The sequence below is a fragment of the Bombyx mori genome, chromosome 1 (genome assembly GCF_030269925.1).
Source record: "Bombyx mori chromosome 1, ASM3026992v2".
NCBI classification, from domain to species: domain Eukaryota; kingdom Metazoa; phylum Arthropoda; class Insecta; order Lepidoptera; family Bombycidae; genus Bombyx; species Bombyx mori.
In genome coordinates, this window is record NC_085107.1 from 9028754 (window position 1) to 9048886 (window position 20133).

The 20133-nt window shown below is 34.9% G+C and overlaps 1 protein-coding gene across 3 annotated transcripts in view; it reads right to left on the reverse strand.

Moving 5' to 3' along the window:
- Nucleotides 1–753: 753 nt before the first annotated feature.
- Nucleotides 754–20133, reverse strand: part of NGR-B4 (neuropeptide receptor B4) — a 45485-nt gene continuing 26105 nt past the window's right edge. Inside the window, exons 4-13 of one of the 3 annotated variants that reach the window (XM_012693426.4) lie at nucleotides 18321–18411; nucleotides 16689–16780; nucleotides 14738–14864; nucleotides 13022–13117; nucleotides 11434–11552; nucleotides 10355–10428; nucleotides 7889–8010; nucleotides 6535–6642; nucleotides 3233–3341; nucleotides 754–2727 (exon numbers count right to left, since the gene is read on the reverse strand). In XM_012693426.4, coding sequence (XP_012548880.1) covers nucleotides 2684–2727; nucleotides 3233–3341; nucleotides 6535–6642; nucleotides 7889–8010; nucleotides 10355–10428; nucleotides 11434–11552; nucleotides 13022–13117; nucleotides 14738–14864; nucleotides 16689–16780; nucleotides 18321–18411 — 982 coding nt within the window. In that variant the 3' untranslated portion in view covers nucleotides 754–2683. 3 annotated transcript variants of the gene reach the window in all.

Below are 20133 nucleotides of genomic sequence, written 5' to 3' on the forward strand. Positions count from 1 at the left end.
TTTAATCGTAGTTTTATCGTTCAAAGTGTACGGATTAGATTTGGCAACCTATTAATTATTCTTTATGTGACAATTATTAGTACTGTGTTAATTTTTAAGACGATTTATACTATGGATGTGATATCTATAGCTAATGTGAATATCGATTTATTATTATTAAGATAAAAGCTACATTATAAAACGTAATGGCAACTGTTGCAATTTAGAGTTTCGTACGATTTATGTTACATTCTCTTTAATATGTATTATATGCCTGTATATAATATATATTTCTATTCTTAGCCCGTGGATATTTTTTGAGCTTTTGTGGTTTTTGGAAAAGCTTTAGTTCTCGCATTCATACATATTTAATGCCGGAACAGATGAGACAAGAGTGACCTTAGCGAAGACTCCGTAATATAAAACTGTCTCTGTAGGTAGCTGTGTGGGTGCTGTTCTCTAGTTAATTGAGTCTGGGGGATGTCGGCGTGCAACTTAACCCATGCATCAGCCCGCTGAGTTTCTCGCCGGATCTTCTCAGCGGGTCGCGATTCCGATCCGGTAGTAGATTCATTCGCGAAGTAGTCGCTAGGTCTCCTTCGGAGGCGCTCGGGTAGCTGTTAGCAAATCCCACCCCTCCTGGCTGAGCCTTTGCTCACCCACCTGTCCTGGTGAAACTGGAAAGGCCTCCGGGTCACCAGTAATCATTCAATCATAAAAAAGCTCTTAACTGCTTTTGAATAAGTTTATATGCACTAGTAAATTAAAGACTGATTTCATCACAAATATCCCATTTATTAAACTAACATTAACATCATACTAAAATTAAATAAGCTAAACATGAATTAGTAAGTAATAATTTTAAAACGTTAATTTTGATAATGTCAATGTTTTGATTGCATTTATAATCCTCACACTGAACAAGATAAAAATTAATTATAATACTGGTTAATCATTTTAAAACCTTAATTTTTATAATAATATGTTAAATACTTCGACTACATTTGTCATCATAACACTGAATAAGATAAACATGAAAACCTTAATTTTTACAATAATATGTTACATACTTTGACTATATTTGTCATCATAACACTGAATAAGATAAACATGAATTTGTAAGTAATAATTTTAAAACCTTAATTTTTACAATAATATGTTAAATACTTTGACTATATTTGTCATCATAACACTGAATAAGATAAACATGAATTTGTAAGTAATAATTTTAAAATTTTAATTTTTATAATAATATGTTAAATACTTTGACTACATTTGTCATCATTACACTGAATAAGATAAACATGAATTTGTAAGTAATAATTTTAAAACCTTAATTTTTACAATAATATGTTAAATACTTTGACTATATTTGTCATTATAATACTGAATAAGATAAACATGAATTTGTAAGTAATAATTTTAAAACGTTAATTTTTATAATGTTAAATACTTTGATTACATTTGTGATTATTATTGAACTGTTGAATGAGACAAATTGATTATTTAATATTAAAACATTACCTCAACTTCGTAAATAATATAAGTTGTCAATAATACGTTGATATTTAATAACTTCAATAAAACTTAGTTAAATGTTATTATTACATATCTTACTCAGGATAATTAGTCGTATCCTAGTCACTACGTAAATCCGTTTTCGATAAAAGATTGACATATATTGATCTCAAATTATAACTAATTTCAAATTTTAGTGCTAATATAATTTATTATACACTCCAAAGTGCATTTAATAGTGGTGGATATAATATCAATAATGTCTTAACTAGGTTGTCCTTGAGAATTGCAAAGTCGTCGTTTCGAAGTCCGTATATTATAACAACACGTGTATTGAATACACTTTGCCTTTTACATTTTTGGTAAATACGTTCACAGGAACCTGAAAGTCGTCTTATACGCGTGCACTTGACTACGCAAATTAACTACTATAGTAGAATTATTTTGTCCGTGCAGTTTGGGTCATAAAAAATCGGAGCGGTGAAGCCAGTATTTCGCTCTCTCTTCCACTCACGAGCCTTATGGACGGGCATAGTGATGCGCATTATTGTTATCGATAAGCGTTATCGATAGTTTATTTAATTTTGTCATTTTGTAGGTTAGTGATAAAAAAGAAAAAATCACTAATGGAACATTTACACCACATATCACCGCAGCAACTTAACGAGAACGGCAGAAATTAACACTTTGTAATTTTTCGGTATCTATTCTTATTTCAGTGAATTTTTTTAACACATTGTTGATAACACGTGCAAACAATATTTTGAATAAATTCTGCCGTTTTGATAGCCAAAAGGAGTAGCCATTGTGTCACTAAAGAAATCCAGAGAACGAATGCATAAAAACACTTCAACATAATGTACTATAATTTGCAGGTAAGTAAGTACAAATGACTCTTAGCATAACAATGTCTCACCACCTTTCGTATACCACCGTGTACCTGCCTTCGATGATTCATTTGTTTTTATCGATAATGGCGTTGCGCCCGCGCAACATGCTCAACGCCCTAGCCGGGCTATGTTTTATGACCCAAACTGCACCGACAAAATAATTCTACTTATAGTAATTAGACTTATGTTGTTCTGTACCTCTGTTTGTGAAGTACTATGTTATATTAGACGACCAACGGTGTTCACTGACTGATTTAAATGAACGTTTCCATAAAATGTATAAGGCGTTGGCGTTGCTAGGCGGCATTTGGATTCACAGCGCTTTCTCCAGTGGTGATACCTAAGAATAGTATAAATAAATAAACCAACCAAAGTGACATCCCAAAAACACGTTAACTTATCATTATTTATTTGTTCTGATAAATTTCGACTATATTTACTTTGATGAATGGACTTGGGATTAGCTTAGATTAAATTGACTATAGAAATCTTTGTAATCTAAAGATAAATAAAAAAATATGTTGTCACACGGACATGCCAATGTTAAGGTTTCTTTTTGGATGGTTTAATCCCTGACCTAGATAGTAGTTTTAATTAAAACCAATTTTTGCGAATCAAAATGCGAATCAAGCCATATTTTACAGTACTTTTAATGAGAATCGTAACTTATTTGTCATATAAAAAAATCAATTCTCACACATCAAAATTACTTTAAAAATATTGAATTTATTTACAGGTTTTTTTGTTTTAACACCTTTTAATAAAATAGGTACACTGCATAACGTAGCATAAAAATTGGATACCATTCTATTTTTTAACGTAATCAATAAAAAAAAATTGCGTACCAGTCATCTGGATAGCTTCGGTTTTTCGCTTGTACCGTGCCAAGTAATTTGTAAGGGCTGTCTTTACGTCGTTATTTGTAAAACAAAACAAAATAGAAACACAGAGTCCCTGAAAAAAGAAAAACAATTGCACCAATTCCTGTCGATGTCACAAGAAGTTATTTGGCTCTTATTAAATAAGATGATTTTAAATATTAAACTACTAGATAAAATAAATATAACTCGTTTATCTTAATAAAGGGAAAAAAGAAGGGTCAATAGAAAAAAAATGTGCAAAAAGATTAAGATAAGCTGAACACTATGACGAATAAAAGCTAGAATAGAAAAAGGAATCGTGCACTCTAGGAGAGGCTTTTTCCAAAGGGTAATAATCATTTTTAAAGGCCTATTGAACTTTAATTGCAATAGCTTTAGAAATATATCTCTTTTTGTGTCATACACGCACATCATAGGTATCATAGGTACATAACTATAACATACTATACGAGTAACTATAACTATTATGGACAAAAATAAACGTTAATTTTATTATGTTATTTTACAGATTTTATATCCGATATTAAAAGTTGCAATATACATTTATAGATTTATTTAGTAATATAATAGTAAATATTGTAAAATATGCTCAAAGACTGAAGTTTAAGTGGGCTGGCCACGTAGCACGACTCGGGGATGGGAGATGGACATCGAAAGTAACTGCATGGGACGGTCCACAGGGCAAGCGGCGCGTCGGTAGACCGTACACGCGTTGGGAGGATGATATTAGAAAGGTTGCTGGACCACACTGGATTTATGTTGCCAGAGACAAAGCAGAGTGGAAATCTTTGGAGGAGGCCTTTACCTGAGAGGGGTCCATACATATATTATATAAACTAAATATACAAAAAAAAAATGTAATTGCATGGAATAAAGGGCTTAATAATAATAATAAAAATATTGTGGATGGTTGTTGCTGAACTCCGAATGCAATATGAAATAAAATCCTTCGCTGATACTAAATATCTATTCCGAGTAAATAATATAAAAAATGCACAAAATACTCCTGAATTATCAACGCAGTTGCTTAAGATTATAACGAATGACCCACTAAATTATTTAAAATCCGATGTGCCGATTAAAAGATTAAATTTATCGCGAACCCTTTTGCTTTAATTTATTATATACACTAAAAAGAAAATTGGTTGTGTGTAAAGTTGGTTTACGGACGACATGTTTACATAACGTCATAAAGAAACATTCATAAAAAATGCATACTTTTGTGAATTGAATTATTTTCACTGAATATCATTATCATTATTTTGTATAATATAAAGAATGAGTTAATTAAAAGTAAATTTTTTTTCGAAAAATTAACACTTGGGCCGTTTGACTCAATCGGAACGTGACACTTTTTCGTGCGTGCAAGTGTTTATCGATTTATAAGACGTTATCCCGTCACACAAAACAATTGAAGCGAATAAAACAAATTCAAGGTCATGTCATCGCTTTTGACTTGAAAAACGATTCCACTAAATTTTTTGTTATAAACTTTGTGCTATCTTATATCTTTAAACGAGCAATTCTTGTATATATATACCTAGTCAGGTCATAAATTCTGTCACATGTTTAATGTAAAATAGTTGAAACAAGTTTATTCATTATGTAACCATTCATATACCAAAATGAACTTAACAAAACATAGATTCTCAGGACACTAAAGTTTATTCAAAATGACCTCCGTGATTTTGAATACAGGCCTTTAATCTGCGCGGCCAGTCGTCTATCGCAGCACGAACGAGGTCCATGTCAATATCGGCGGCTGCCTTAATCAAGGATGTCTTGAGTGATTCCAAATTGGGATGAGGCTTTGAGCACGCCTTTTCCTCCAAGTGTTGCCATATCATGTAATCTAACGGATTCAAATCTGGACTGGAGGACGGCCAGTCTTCCTGCCGGATGAAGTCGATTTCACGCGCCGCCAGCCAGTCTTGTGTGCTCTTCGCTCTATGAGCTGGCGCCGAATCTTGTTGGAATGCCCAGTGCCTGTTATTGAACATGGTATGAGAAACAGGTTCCACAAGGTTCGTCAGGACTGTATTTTGATACACAACTGCATTCGTTTTTACACCTTTCTCACAAAAATGTACCTCTGTTAAGCCCCAATAAGAAACTCCCAACCATACCATGAGCGAGGATGGAAAATGACCTCGTTGGACACGCGGAATACGGTTGCTCGCTTCTTCATTACTGTGTGCGTACACCTTATCATTTTGTTTGTTGTAGCTCTCTTCTACGGTAAAAAGTTTTTCATCCGAAAAAAGAATTTCCCGATATTTTTTTCCCGCGTACCGCTTCAACAAAGCGCGGCATATCTTCAGTCTCAGGTCCATTAGACGAGCATTCAAACGATGTCCTGTTTTTCTTCGATATGCCCGAAGCCCTAAGTCTTCATTTAACACCCTTTTCACCGTGGTTCTGCTTAACCCCATCTGAAGGGCCAACAGTTTCTGCTTACGTTTGGGATTTCTTTGAATTCGCGCCTTCACAGCTTTTATCACTGCTGGAGTCCTAACAGACCGAGGGCGACCACTTCTTGACCTGTCATCTACACTAGAGTCTTCATTGTATCGTTTGATGGTACGATAAACGAATCTTTTGGTTATATTCAAATTTTTCAGTATGTTAAAAATTTGAATTGGCGCGTAACCGCAACGATGCAACGCAATAACTGCAACACGGTCTTCTTTAAGCGTCCACTCCATATTTAAAAATGAGTAAAATTCTAAAAGTATACATTTTTATTTTCATGAACAATTCGAAATTCGAATTCAATAAACTTTTTTGTGGCCAGCATTCTAAAAGAAAAGTTTTTACTGTGTGACAATACTTATGACCTGACTAGTTATAATATATAACCTGAATCTCGGAAACGGCTCCAACGATTTTCATAAAATTTAGTATATAGGGGATTTCGGGGGCGATAAATCGATCTAGCTACGATTTACTTTCAGAAAATGTTGTTTTATTCGTGTTTTCAATAATCAACTCTTCCCGACATCTATTGCCGAATAATAATACTATTTTACCGCTTTAAAGACACAACGAGATGGCCTTACCAAAAAAAAACCGAGCAAGGCTCGGTCATCGTCTAGTTCTGGTATAAAACTATAAAAAAGAAGGGACTTTAAATATGAAATACATTTGAAGTGGTCGTTCATAATAGAACCGATGCAGTGCATACTTTATAACGTTTCTCGTTGTTTGCTAACTACACATCCTCAGTCATATCAACCTTATTATGTGAGATAGAATTAGAGCCTTACCTGCAAGCTTGTGAGCAACGCTGAAACAACTTGGTATATTTTCTCGCCAATAGATTCCGGAGCTCGTTGAAATGGGATCAAGATGAAATGCAGTCCGTACAGCGGAATCTAAACAGTAATTGGCACTTTAACTAAACATACTTTAAATCATGCATTTCTTTATGCTGAATTTTTACTAGATTTAATTGAGCTGTTGTTGTATTTATAATAAATACATTGAAATAAAAGAATGAGCACAATGATCGTAACGAAATATGCTTCTATCGACGGTGCACACAGGGCAGAGACATTAAATTTGATTTGATAAGTGTTGACATAGAACTCAATTTAATTGCAAAACTAGCTAAATAATGAAGGTGAGGATTACTGCCATTCACGGCTTTATTTTATAAATGTGTTCTCGTTTGAATGGCGAGGCGACCCTTAGTCAATTGAGACATCAACGTGTCTCAGTGTGGGTGACATTCGCGTTATGATTTCTATCTATGGTAACCACTTAAAATGAAATGACTCGTGAGCTTTGCGTGTAAATCAATAATAAGTCAGTGAATGCAAGCGGCGCTTTTGCCTAGTAAAAAAAAGTAAACTCGGACACTGGCATTTCGTGAAAGAAATTCTACATCTCTTTAGTTTTTATTTTAATTTAAAGATATAAAGATTAATTATATTTTTTGAGAAGAAATGCAGCCTGCGTAAAGTCCGTACAGACATTTTCCTGATATATTTCTGAAGAGTGACACTATAGAAAGTATTTCTCAAAAAATTCTTTAAAAAAATATTATTTACCTTTCTTTCTTTTCACAAATTATAATAATCGCTACTGTGGGATTATTATCATCACATAAAATCAAAAGTAAAAAAAAAAAACAGGTTGTCAGCGATGATCAACGTCGCTGCCGTGCGTGCCCTGTTAGTTCAACTGTGTCTCCTACGTACTCACCAGTTTCCAATGGCATGCTTTTATACGAGTATTAAACGTTAATGATTAATGTTAGCGCATCTGTGTGTGTTTCTTTCACTGTCCATGTTCTCTGAATCCACATATTCGTATTTTACAGCTCTAGGTTTAAATTTAAATCTCCGACTCAATGAAATTAACAGAAATGTTTATAACCAGTTATTATCAACAGTACAGCATACGAAACTCACCAGAGCACGAGGAGAGCATTAAAAAAATGTAGTAATCTGCTTTGATAAATTTTGAATAAAATTTGTGATTTTTTGACAAAATTTTTATTAAAAAATTACACAAATTTTTCAAATCTATTCCTAGTGTTCTTTCTAGTAACGAGAATGCGTAACTAAGAAATTTAATCTACAGTTAAAAACGTAAGTATTGAATGTCGATTTTTACCATGAAATATATAACCAAAGTGGCAGTGGCCCGGGCAGCTTTCTTGGCGGCTTCATTCGGCTGATTTGAGGCGGGCGGTTGCATCTTTTTTAACAGAACTCGAATAACGTTCACCAGAAATACTGCAATTTCAAGTTTTCATATGCGTTCTCATAATTATTGGACAAGATTCTATATAGTTTATAATATTATAAAATATATATAATATTAAATATTTGTAATATGTATTATAAAATATATAGAATTAAGATAATAATAAAGGATAATGATTGTCAACGATAAATGGTATTATTATTTCACTTATTATTTTTGGAAAAGGAACAGCTGTTAGAGCATTGTTGCCCTTCGATTACTGTTGAATTTGTAAAATATGGATTCCATGTTATTGTCACACCGTTACGTCTAACTTCTCAGTTTATTAGAGCTGCCAGACTTCTCTCACTTAACACAGGAAAATTTCTTCATGCGTATCTTCTATCCGTACTTGTTAATTGGTGTATCGTGTGCCCAGTTGATTTCCGGCTTTACTCTCTTTCTATCATACAAGAAAGATCATTCAACCGGGAAACTGATATCGTTTAGCCTTTATGTGGTGTTCCTAAACGTCGCAATATATTTGATTCATTCGATTTTAACCAATGTTTTGATCTTATTTATATTTTATGGTTTATTTTTAATATATAGGGTTTTTCAATAAGAACGCTCGAACTTTGACAACTCATAGCGGCCATCTTGGTAAGGCGATAACTGTCAAATTTCGCATGAACACATATTTAGTCGTGAAATTTCACCATGGAACGCTACACGCTTGTCCGGCCCTTATTTCTTCGAAGAGGCGTATGAAGCTGAGCTCAATGTAAATGACCACCGATATCGGACGATGATAACAAACTTTTTGTGGCCTAGAATAGATGGTATGGATCTCACAAACATGTGGTTCCAACAGGACGGCGCTACATGCTATACAGCAGGGGAAACATTAAATTTATTGGATGAGAAATTCGAAGGCTTCATCATCTCGCCTAGTGGTGACATTAACTGGGCACCGAGATCGTGTGACTTAACACCGCTCGATTACTTTCTGTGGGGCTACGTGAAATCTCAACCATAGCTCGCGCTCTTCATAAAATTGATTCCATTTATCTATGGTACACCGCAACATACCTGCTATAATTTTATATTTTACAGAATTTCTGTAAATTAAACGGTTGCCTGGAAGAGATCGCTTTTAGCGATAAGACCGCCTATTGTACATACGTGCTTTTTGACTGTTTTTTTTTAATGTAAATTGTGTTGGTGTGCAATAAAGTGTATTCTCTCTCTCTCTCTCTTATGCGAAGATGTCATACAAAACTGGTCCACCAGGACACACTACCTACAGCGGAGTTGCGACGGCCATTTGGCTGAAATTATAATCCATACCTAATTTCATCGAATACACTTTAAAATAAAATAAAAATTGTGGCAATATCACTTAAACAGGTCTTTTTATTTTATTTTTAAGTTCAAGCGCTCTTAAAGAAAAACCCTTTATTTGTTATTTATCTGACACATGTGCCTAGTATATACGAGCTCATTTTACACACGTAAGTAAACCAAACTAATTTCTAGTGTCGAATTCGTCCGCAATCACCGTTCTCGAATTCTACGGTGATTTAATTACGTAGCGAACTCAAAGCAGAGGGTTCGTCTAGGAATCGCTTCGACAGACTTGTAATGGGTATTGATTTTATTTCTGTTGGTTTTTAGAAAATAAACTTCACCTAGAAAAGCTAATTGATTGAATAATATCAGACCACTGGAAATATAAGTTGGATTTAAAGAGTAGATCTTCTTATTAATATACATTTCTTTTAGGCATTACATTATCGGAGTACAATTATGTTGATTGTTTAGCCAAATTCAGTGACTGCTGTACAGTATTTCCCCATTGTTCTTATAGTTCGGGATAGCAAATTCTCTCCTGCTTTTCAAACTTAGCCTTATCATTCACTCCTGTTTAAGAATATTCGTGCATAAATGTATCTACTCTATGCGTCGACCCACGTACAACGAGAATTAATTTCAAAGCTTTGATTCACTTTAAAAAGGAGGAAGTCTATAATATTCTAAAATATAGTTACCGTTACTAATAAACAGAAAAAGGTAGAGGAAGGCAACGATGCAACTTGTAAAACCTTAACTGGATTGATTATTCATGAGAAGCGACGGCCCGTTTCGATTAAAATAAAATTTTATTTTTTTGCGCGTCCGACACGAGGCTCCCTTTATTGCATAGTAATCAAGTTCTGTTTCACCAAACTTGGTTAATATGGAGAAATTTACATATCTTTCTTTTGTTAAATTCATAACAAAAAAAAGTTTCTAAGAAAAAGCTTTTTGCATTGGAATTAGTACATAGGCGAATTGTATTATCAAGTTTTAAGAGCATCTAAGATAGTACAAATATTTAAAATCCATACGTACGGAAGGAAAGTGTGAGTATAATCACAACTGCGATGACGATGATCCAGAGAGCGTGGCTTTGATCCATCCAGCATCTGAACAGATTTTATAATTGTAAAAAAGAAGAAGGATTATCAATTTTTTGTTGGTGTTCTTGCTTCTCGTTTCGCTTGGATCGTGAAAATTGGGAAAGACTTCAGCGAGTGGTCTCCAACACTAGCCGCTGGTTACCCGGCTGTCATCACTCCACTAAGCTCCACTCCGGGAGCTCTCCCATGAGTCAGACTAAAATCCTATTATAAGGTTGTCGTGTGAAAACGGAATAGATCTCAGCGACCGTACTTAGAGTGAACTGAAGGCCCTTTCATGGTCCACATCAGCCCCTCACGTAGCCCGTAATTGAGAGCTCACTGTGACCCTAGCTTTTCTTCGATTGTTTCCTTGATCTCACCTCTAGCATCTTACTCTTCCCTATTCGAACACTCGAAAAATATGTTTTACGAAAACCACAAAAAAGGTTTTTTGTGGCAGGTACCAATTCCACATTTAAAGTACGCCGCAATAATGTTGGAGTCCTACCCGTCTTGATACCTTGAACCTACATATCATCACCACCATGATGATCCGTACAGTAATGCAAACATTGGCAATTAGCGGTACGTGTTACGACAATTTTATCATGTAAAGCGAATGAGCGTGTGTCTTGTGTATTCGGATGTCTGCTATCATCGCCTTCAATTCTCTGACGGGACTTGCTCATTCTGTTGAGCGTAGATGATAGCGAACGCTCTAGAATCTACGCCTGCCAGTACAGCTCCTAGAGCAGTGATACGGTGTCAACTCGATTTGAGTATAGGTGAGCGGAGACTAATTGCGTATTTGAGCACTACCCATCCGCAGAACTGGTTCTTTCTTGGAGATTTAAGCACCCACCATCAACAATAGTTAACATCTACAATTTTCGTAAAGGAGTTGCCTAATAAATACTGTGTCAAAGCTGTGTTTATTGATTGTGATTATAAAACATCACCCTGAATAACAACATTTCTCTTTCGTTAACATAACTTGGATTTTTATTTTTAATAAAAAAACATTCTTACCGTTCTGTTCCATAACGGAGTTGCATACGAACACCAGTATATAGAGCGACAACCAGAGCTGGGATGGCCCACCCGATGGCACAGTATGAGCGTACTGAGATATATTCATTTATAGACACCTGGTATTCAAAGGATTTTTATTAACTATGTTACTCTAATTAACCAATAAAACACACACAAACACACAAAGTCAAGGTCCATTTCAAGCATGCTTTATAATGTTTTTAAATGCGCACATTTATTATTATAGTAAAGGAGATTCGACCTCGACCAAGAAAAGATGGAAAGGACAAAAAGGAATGCAATGCTGCTGACGAGGATGTCGAAGACAGAGCGAATAAGGAAAGCTAACTCCACTACCATGTGGGATAAATAGCTAGACAGAGAGAGAGCAACAAGATTCAGCTGAATTCAGATGCCTCATACATTTGGCTATTTACTACATCATTTAATACGTTAAAGTATTTGAAATGATATAGGAATTTAATTTTTCAAAATAAATATGAGTAGAGTACGCCCACAAGTTTTACAATGACGTCAGGACACCTCAGGCCCATTTTTCGAACAATAACTACCAATTTAAAGCCTTTTAACTTATTTGTTTATGAATGTATTCATGATATTCTATTTTAGCAATCAGTTTATTAACAAGCGTCATTCAAAATGTAGTCAACATCCCTGTTTTTAAAGTCAGATATTTTATTTTGTATTTTTAATATTAATCTCAGTTATAGAATGTCACATTTTGGTAGCGTCGGCTAGAGGATCCAAATGATTTTACCAAGGCCACAGTCAGGTGACTAAGGCCTTAGCTTACCTAAGAAGTAGCGCTCAGATAAATTGATAATCAGCAAGTTATAAGTACTATTAGAACAATAAGCATGCATCTCATCAATAGACGAAATAAAGTACATTATGCCTATGTCCAGCAGTGGACTGCTATAGGCTGATGGTGATGATGATGATGATGTATGTATATATATCTATATGATCTAAGTTTGTGCATATAATCCAAATTAACTTAATAATGCAATAGAACTATTGAAATTTTCTGTTTGTTCACTGAATGAAATTTGAAACACAGACGAGTATCTGATTTAGTTTCTGTTAAGTTAGTCTTGGTCACCGTAAATGTTTAAAAGGTAACGGTAAACGTTTTTAAAGCAACTTTACGGATTAGTATAGCAGGACTGTTTTGGCTATGGCACTGGAAATAAAATGCAGTTTGTGCTTTGTCCAATCAAACATATTTCACTGTTTTCTCTTTGAATAATGAGGCTAAATCAAACGTTAATAGTGTCTGTTGGTTTGCTTTTCACTTTATCACAGTCACTGTGATTAAAAACATAGATGGTATATAATAATATTCTGATTTAGGGTTCGACTGTAATTTGGTAAATTCTTGTACAAATATGATTTGTAAGAGGAAACAGGGTGATGGAATAAGAAATTTCAATTTCGGTTTCGTGCGTTCGGTCGAATACTGAGAAAAAACATCGAAAGCTAATATCAACTATTTAAAGTATTTTACTGTGGTTCTAAAAAAGGCTGTGGTCACAACATTAAAAATATAACTGTTTGTAATAACCAGTCCAACATGCAGGTGTAGGCCTTCGCAGAACATCCACATGTAGCTCGTCATCATGTGATAATAGGTCAAGATGTGAAGGGATTGACACCAAATCTGTGTTAAAAGAACTACTTAAGAATCTAGTAAGCATAAAAAAATGCAAATATAATCTCATTCAGATAATTTAATATATGTCAGGGACTATATTAGACATTCATGGATAACTTTAATGAGACGATCGTAAAGGGAGTTATAAATCGTGACTTAGCCTAAGAGATATTCTATTCTAGATGTTTTGACAGGCTATTTAAGTACATAAAAATTATGGGAACGTTCAGTGCACTCAGGGGGCCCTCGAATCCTTACCAGAAAACTCGATCGAATTGAACTTTTGGAAATTTCTCCTATTTTCAAAATAAATATGACAGGTTGCAACCCCACTTTAATCATGACAACTCAGTTGAGAGAAATTCAAAAGCTATGCCTAGGGAATTCCCCTAATTCTTTCTGTAGGTTGGCAGTGTTGTCAATTTGACGGATAGTGTAATGGGCGTTTTATTATTCATCGAGGTGCGTTTTATTGTGAATTCGAGTTAAGATTTTTTTTTCGAGAACGATTAAAAAATTAATACTTTATCAGGAGTAAGTAAGCTTGTAGAGGCCGCGCGACGCGCTACCAGCACTCTAGCGCGCCGTCAAGGAGATACGATACACCGATGCGGTGTATCGCATCCCGACCCGGCAGGCTGGTTCTGATCCAGCGGGGTATTCCGGGACACCAGCGGCACCGTCTGGGCGGCCTGACGGGCTGCCGTAACGAGACGGCTGACGTTTCAGAGCCTTCGATTCGCCTTGAAGGCTCCGTCAGCCGGCCGTCCTTGGGGTGAGCTGCGCCGTCTGGTTGTAGTGTTGACCGCGGTAATCCCCTTACCTCATCCGGGTTCTGACCTCGGAGGGGATCGGACGCTTGGGCGAAGAGTGCACCGGAGTCCTTTAGTGGGTAGTGCCCTGAAAACATCCGTGGTCTCGCAGTCGCAGACCAGACCCACGTACCGCGCGCGCCCCGTAGGCGCGGAGACCTCGTAGAAGGTACGGCCTCCAGCCCAAAAAAAAAAGGGCTGACCATTATATAATAAACCCTTGAATCTTCTCTATTCCGTTTTTATTAGCCAAACCTACACCAAGTATTAATTGTAATTTATATTGTTACTGTTTAATAATTTTAATACCTGCCCTTTAGTGCACAAAAAAAGAGCTTAAGTAGCTTAGCATTTTTAAAGTATTTGTATATTTCATATTTTTATTTGATAAAACCTAATCAGTTTACATAGCAGTGGGGCCCCATTTTTTAAATTGCCCCAGGGCCCTTGGTTACCTACGGCACTGAGTGCACTTGAATGTTAGGAAACTTAACACAACTAAATTGTTCGAAGCTTTTACAACAAATTCACTGAATATCGAATTAGAATATTAATAAATTTACAACAAGATATAATCTTCTTACTGTCTAACGAATTTCAGTGAAATAATTGTTTATTACATAAAATTACAAATTTACAAGAAGGGGCTTAGCCAATTTTCGGAATTGTTTTGTACTTTTATATACGAGTATGTTTTTAATAGTCAGCGTCAAAGTTTCTGATGACCTTAAAATATTGCGTAAATGTTTATTATTACTTTTTTTTGTAACAAAGATAGAGGTAATTTAACGATCTCACTAAAACATTTACTTACCGTGTTTTCTTGTACCACTTCGATGTAGTCCACAACAGTTTTATACCAGACGATCCACATGATGTTGTTGAGGATGAACGAAATGAATAGATTGGCATGGATTCGCGTCCGCTTATATTGAAAATGCCTAAAAACATGAATGCTTATTTACACACTTTTATAAGAACATTGATATTGGCCTAATATCTATGTACTGATTTAGGAAAATTCATGAAACATGCAATTCGATGCTTGCAAAAGCTTTTGAGATGATTCTTAATCGCATTCACAAACCACTATTAATTTAAATGTTTTTTTTTTCATTAAATACTATTGTTTCATTTTCAGTTAACACAGTACAGTGTTAGAGATAATACCAACATCAAATAAGCAAAAAAAAAGAAAAAAACGTTTTATGAACTAAACATAAATATCACTTTAGCTATGTTTCGTGAACGAAGTGAATCACGAGTTTAAACGTAGCTAGGCAGTGAACGTCATCGAACAGAGCATCAGTTAATTTTCAAGAGGGAACAGTGAAAAAACCGCTGAAAATTCTTTGAATTGGATCTCACTCGCTTTGAATTCATTAATTCGTTCGTTCGCGAATTGTATTTGAAACATTAGTTTCAAAAGTTACTATTAATATAAGTTTGTAATTGCTATTAAAAATTAAAAATATTAGCGATTTCACTAAAAATTTGTATATTTACCTTCTATAAGGAAAAGGAAACGATTGGTTTATTTGATGTCTTGATTCATTCGAGCAGAAGCATTTGTGAGTATGCAGAAAAATAAAAAAAGTGGTTAGTATCAAAAACAGCGATATTATTTATTACAATGCAGAAGCAATATTATATATTCGCTAAAAAAATTATACTCTACTTGAATAACAATACATATCATTAAAAATATTATTTGAAATACTTGGTCAGCTTGTCTTAATGACCCAAAAAGATTCAACATTAGTTTTAAATGAATTAAGCGTATTCAATAACATGATCAAAGTAAATATCGAATAAATGTCCAAGGAAAATAGAAGAAATTTTTCGAGGGTGCTTGAAACTGGTAGTGTCTACTTTATTTTAATATAATTATGTTTCATCAACAAGTGACCAAAATTTTAGTAGTACTATCGTTTTGTTTTTTGTCATTAAAACAGATTATTGAAAACTCATTAAAGGTTATGCTCCTTATGTTTTATTGCTGTAATTATATTGAATGATTAAACTTTTGAACCAGTGCTCACCGGCGAGGATAAGCTACGCATCGTCAATGTCACGTTCCCCGGACACATTAAATCGAAATCTCAATATTAATAACGGCTGCCATATGCTACTGTAAAACCAAGTGTGTAAAACTTAGTGCGAGGAGGCATTTACATTGTTTTTGTATATGGACTCCGATATCCACTTAATACCAGATAATCCTTGAAGTCGTCCGTCAATATTAGCAATAAAAAAACATATCTGGTTCCTTTCTAAATTTTATGGGCACTATGGGTGAATCGCGATTTTTCATGAACACAGATTAGTTGCGTATTTATTAGTAAAAGGAACGGTTTGCTCACTAATTTACGGTTCCTTCAATAAAACAGATAAATTTAAATTAATAATTATCCATATTAATCTATACATATAAATAAAATTGGAGTGTCTGTTTGTAATATTGAAACAACCGCCATTTACTACATGCATATGAATATATAGTTATATACGGTGCATACACCAAAATAACATTTTTTACAATTTTTGTCTGTCTTTCACTGACAGGTAGCTGATGATATAAGAAGTAGCTTAGGCTACTTTTTTAAGACTAGCTTCGCCCCGCGGCATCACCCGCGTTACGATAATAACCGCGGGTAACATCGCGGGACCAATAATAAAATTTAATGTTTTCGAAGCGAAGCGAGGGCGGGTCGCTAGTTTAAAATAAATTCATTTCGGCCGAGGACAGTATGGTTTTTTCTTACCTGAGAAAAACGAATATCATCAGAGACAGGATCAGAGCGATCAATGAGATCGCGTAGCCACCGACATACATGTTGTTGATCACGTTGCGAAACTGTACACAATATTACAGTTACATTTGCCGCGAAACGATCATGCGTCCATTTTGGTTTAAAGGGTAGAACGAATGGCGCTGTACAAGTGCAATTGAGATTTCAAATTTACTACCAGGTGGGCCTTGCACCCAATTATTTATATTGCAATTAATTAATTGTAAAATTATAATTAATATCCATACAAAATAAAAATTAATATGTAGCAGGCAGCGGCTTGGCTATCCTCTGAAATTGCTGATATTTAAGAGCAACGGTGACTACTTACCATCAGTTAGGCCGTACGCTCGTCTGTCTACAAAAGAAAAACCTTCTAATCTTTTTTACGAATTTATTTGATGATAAATCTATTACAATACTAATATAAGCTGAGCCGCGGCCTTTTTATCTCCACTGTCAGTTTAATTAATATATTGTAATATTGTTTAGATAGAATTAGAAATCTATGTCATATAAATTGAAAAGTTATTTGTATTGTGGAGTAAATAAATGTAATTATTATTATTAATGTGTATTAAACACTGCCTCGCCTGGGAAGACGGCAGGACACACTCCGGCGAGGTGGGCAACAATCGGCTGGAGCGTTAGGGACTATTGGGAGAGAAACCGGCGAAATATAAGGGCATTGTCGAGCAAGACTGCTTTTTGAATTTGGGCCACCACCGATTTTTTATTGAGACCAAGCCTCTCGAGATGTTTTGGGAGGCTTTTAGGGACCAAGTCATTCACCGATACAACTACCGGGATTATTTCTGCAGATATCACCCTTATTATTATTATTAAAATAATACTAAATCACTGTCTAAATCGTATTGTACAACCAGGGCCATCCCTTTTGTTTTCAGAAATGGTTGCGGTTTGTCTGTCCTTATCCTGTTTTCAATTATTTGTGTAGTCTTTCATAAGATCCCAATAAGAAACCAACGTACAGACGAAACCACGGTCAGTGCGTACATAAAAATACGGAAATTATTTTATTATAAACTCTATACCTACAAAAGTACATTTTTCACTAAATCTATATATTAATACGTGAAGCAAAAACTTTGTATCCCTTTTTACGTAAATTGCGCGGACGGAGGAGTATGAAATTTTCCACACTAATAGAGAATATAGAGAAGTGCGCAATGCTAATATTTTTTTTAAATAATGCATAAAAGATACATTAATTGACGCACACACGCATGCATACTACCTATTTATTGTCAATCTTTTGTTCTTGACGTTTGTGGTCAAATTGAGAATAGATTAAATATTGTTTGTCTTTATTAATATTTTTTTATAGTGTAGCCTTGGCGAAATTTGTGATTATAGAAGTATAAAATACAATCATAATAGTGTACAAACTTACAATTGCAATTAATTATAGTCGAATTTCGACTACTGCGGGACCTCTAGTTCAATAACTACCATGAATTATCTCTCTGATCGAATCGGCGATTCGTTCAAAGTGGAGCGTAAAAAATCTCAAATTAAAGTTTGTCAGTTTCTAACTAATAGTAACTAATAGTAACGTTCATTGTATTTTGTTTTCGTACTTACACGCAGATCATCGTAGTCAATGCATGTCGTGTAATTGGTCCATACTTTCTTGCTCTCCGGATGCTCGAGCCAAGTTCCGTTCTCCAAACACCTGTGGTTTGTACAAGCATCAGTCAATTTAACTACTTTGTATATCTATTAGTACCACGTTTCAAAAGTACTTAATACGATAAACAACAATTAAATTAATCGTAAGAAAAAGTAAAATGCTATGAGGGTCTATTGATTTTGTAAGTTAATCCTAAAGTTAGTTAGTCTCTCTTATTCAACCCGAGTCCACCCAATGCTTTAACGGCCGTCTGGTGTAGTGGTAAGTGACATGGTCACTACATAAGGGGGTCGCGGGTTCGAATCCCGCCAAGGGAAGATATTTGTATGATAACTATAAACGTCTTTTCCAGGGTTATGGATGTATATTAAATATATGTATGTGTATAATAAAAATCTTACATTTATTACCGTTATCTGGTACCTGTAACACAAGTTCTTTACGAACTTACACGGGACCAGATAACGTGGCGTGATTGTTAGTAAATATTTATTATTATTATTATTAAAATGCTGAGCGGGGGTGGACTAGGGTTGAAAAAGAGTGTCCATCCAATGTCTTTTCGAATGTAACCCATCCTTTTCGCTCTGTTGCCTTGCGTATCCAGTCCTTACCAACCACTTTGACCAAGTCTTCGATCCACCTCGTTGACTGTCTGCCTACGTTACGACGTCTAGTACGAGGTCTCCAGTAATTTTGTGCCCCACCGATAGTCAGTGCGATGGCATATGTGGCCGGTCCACTTTCACTTATTCCGAGCAATCACTTGGGCTCTATGTCAGTCAAACCAGTTCTTCTGCGGATTTCGGTATTGCGTACTCTATCTAGTGGAGAAATGCCTAAGCATAAACGGCTATGCCCGTTCCATGATTCTTCACGTGACTCACATTTTGGTCATAATTTGCTTTTTGAGCGTCCATGTTTCGACCCATATACCATCACAGGGAGAACACATAAAAAACCCTAGTATCATATTATAAAAGTCAACATTTCTTACTAAGAAAACCTTCACAGTTCTCAGATGCGTTGAAAATGTAGTCCTAAGAAATTGAATATTATGCTTTCTTTTTAATTTTGCATTAAACTATAACGACCATCAAGCTGGTCTCGGAAGGCGGGTAGCGGAACCATGATTTGCTGCTTGCAAAATATAGTTGATGTAAATATTTTTTATAAATGTATTTTTAAATTGGTTTACATACATTTCGACTGAAACATAATCCTATTAGGAAAATCGTGAGCCCGTCATTTAATATGCATACATACATACATATATATGTTTTTTTTTTTCATTTTGACCAGTAAATAAATAAATAATGCTGTTTGACTTTAAAAAACAAAGTGCAGTTTAGCGTTTTGAAAATTTTAAATACCTAGTTTTTTACCCGAGCACAACAATGGCGGCGAATTTTAAGTGCGTAAAAGCAGATGTAGACACTAACGCGCATGCGCACTTGACGGTACCCAGGGTGGAAAAGTTACATTTTCTTCCCTGTACAGCGGGAGGAAAAGTTAGACTTTCTTCCCTGTACAGCGGGTGGAAAACCAAACTTTCGGTGTAGGTAGGAGAAAAAAAATTATTTTATGTTGACAGAGTGAAGAGCATAAGTGAAGGCAACTATTATATCTATTAGATGTTCAGACTTCGATACAAATAAGCAATGTCTTCTACTTTATATTTTTTTATATTTAGAGGTTTCGATTAACATAACCCCATCTCTTGCAGTTAGTGATGTAAAAGCAACTAAACTATTAGATTTAGAT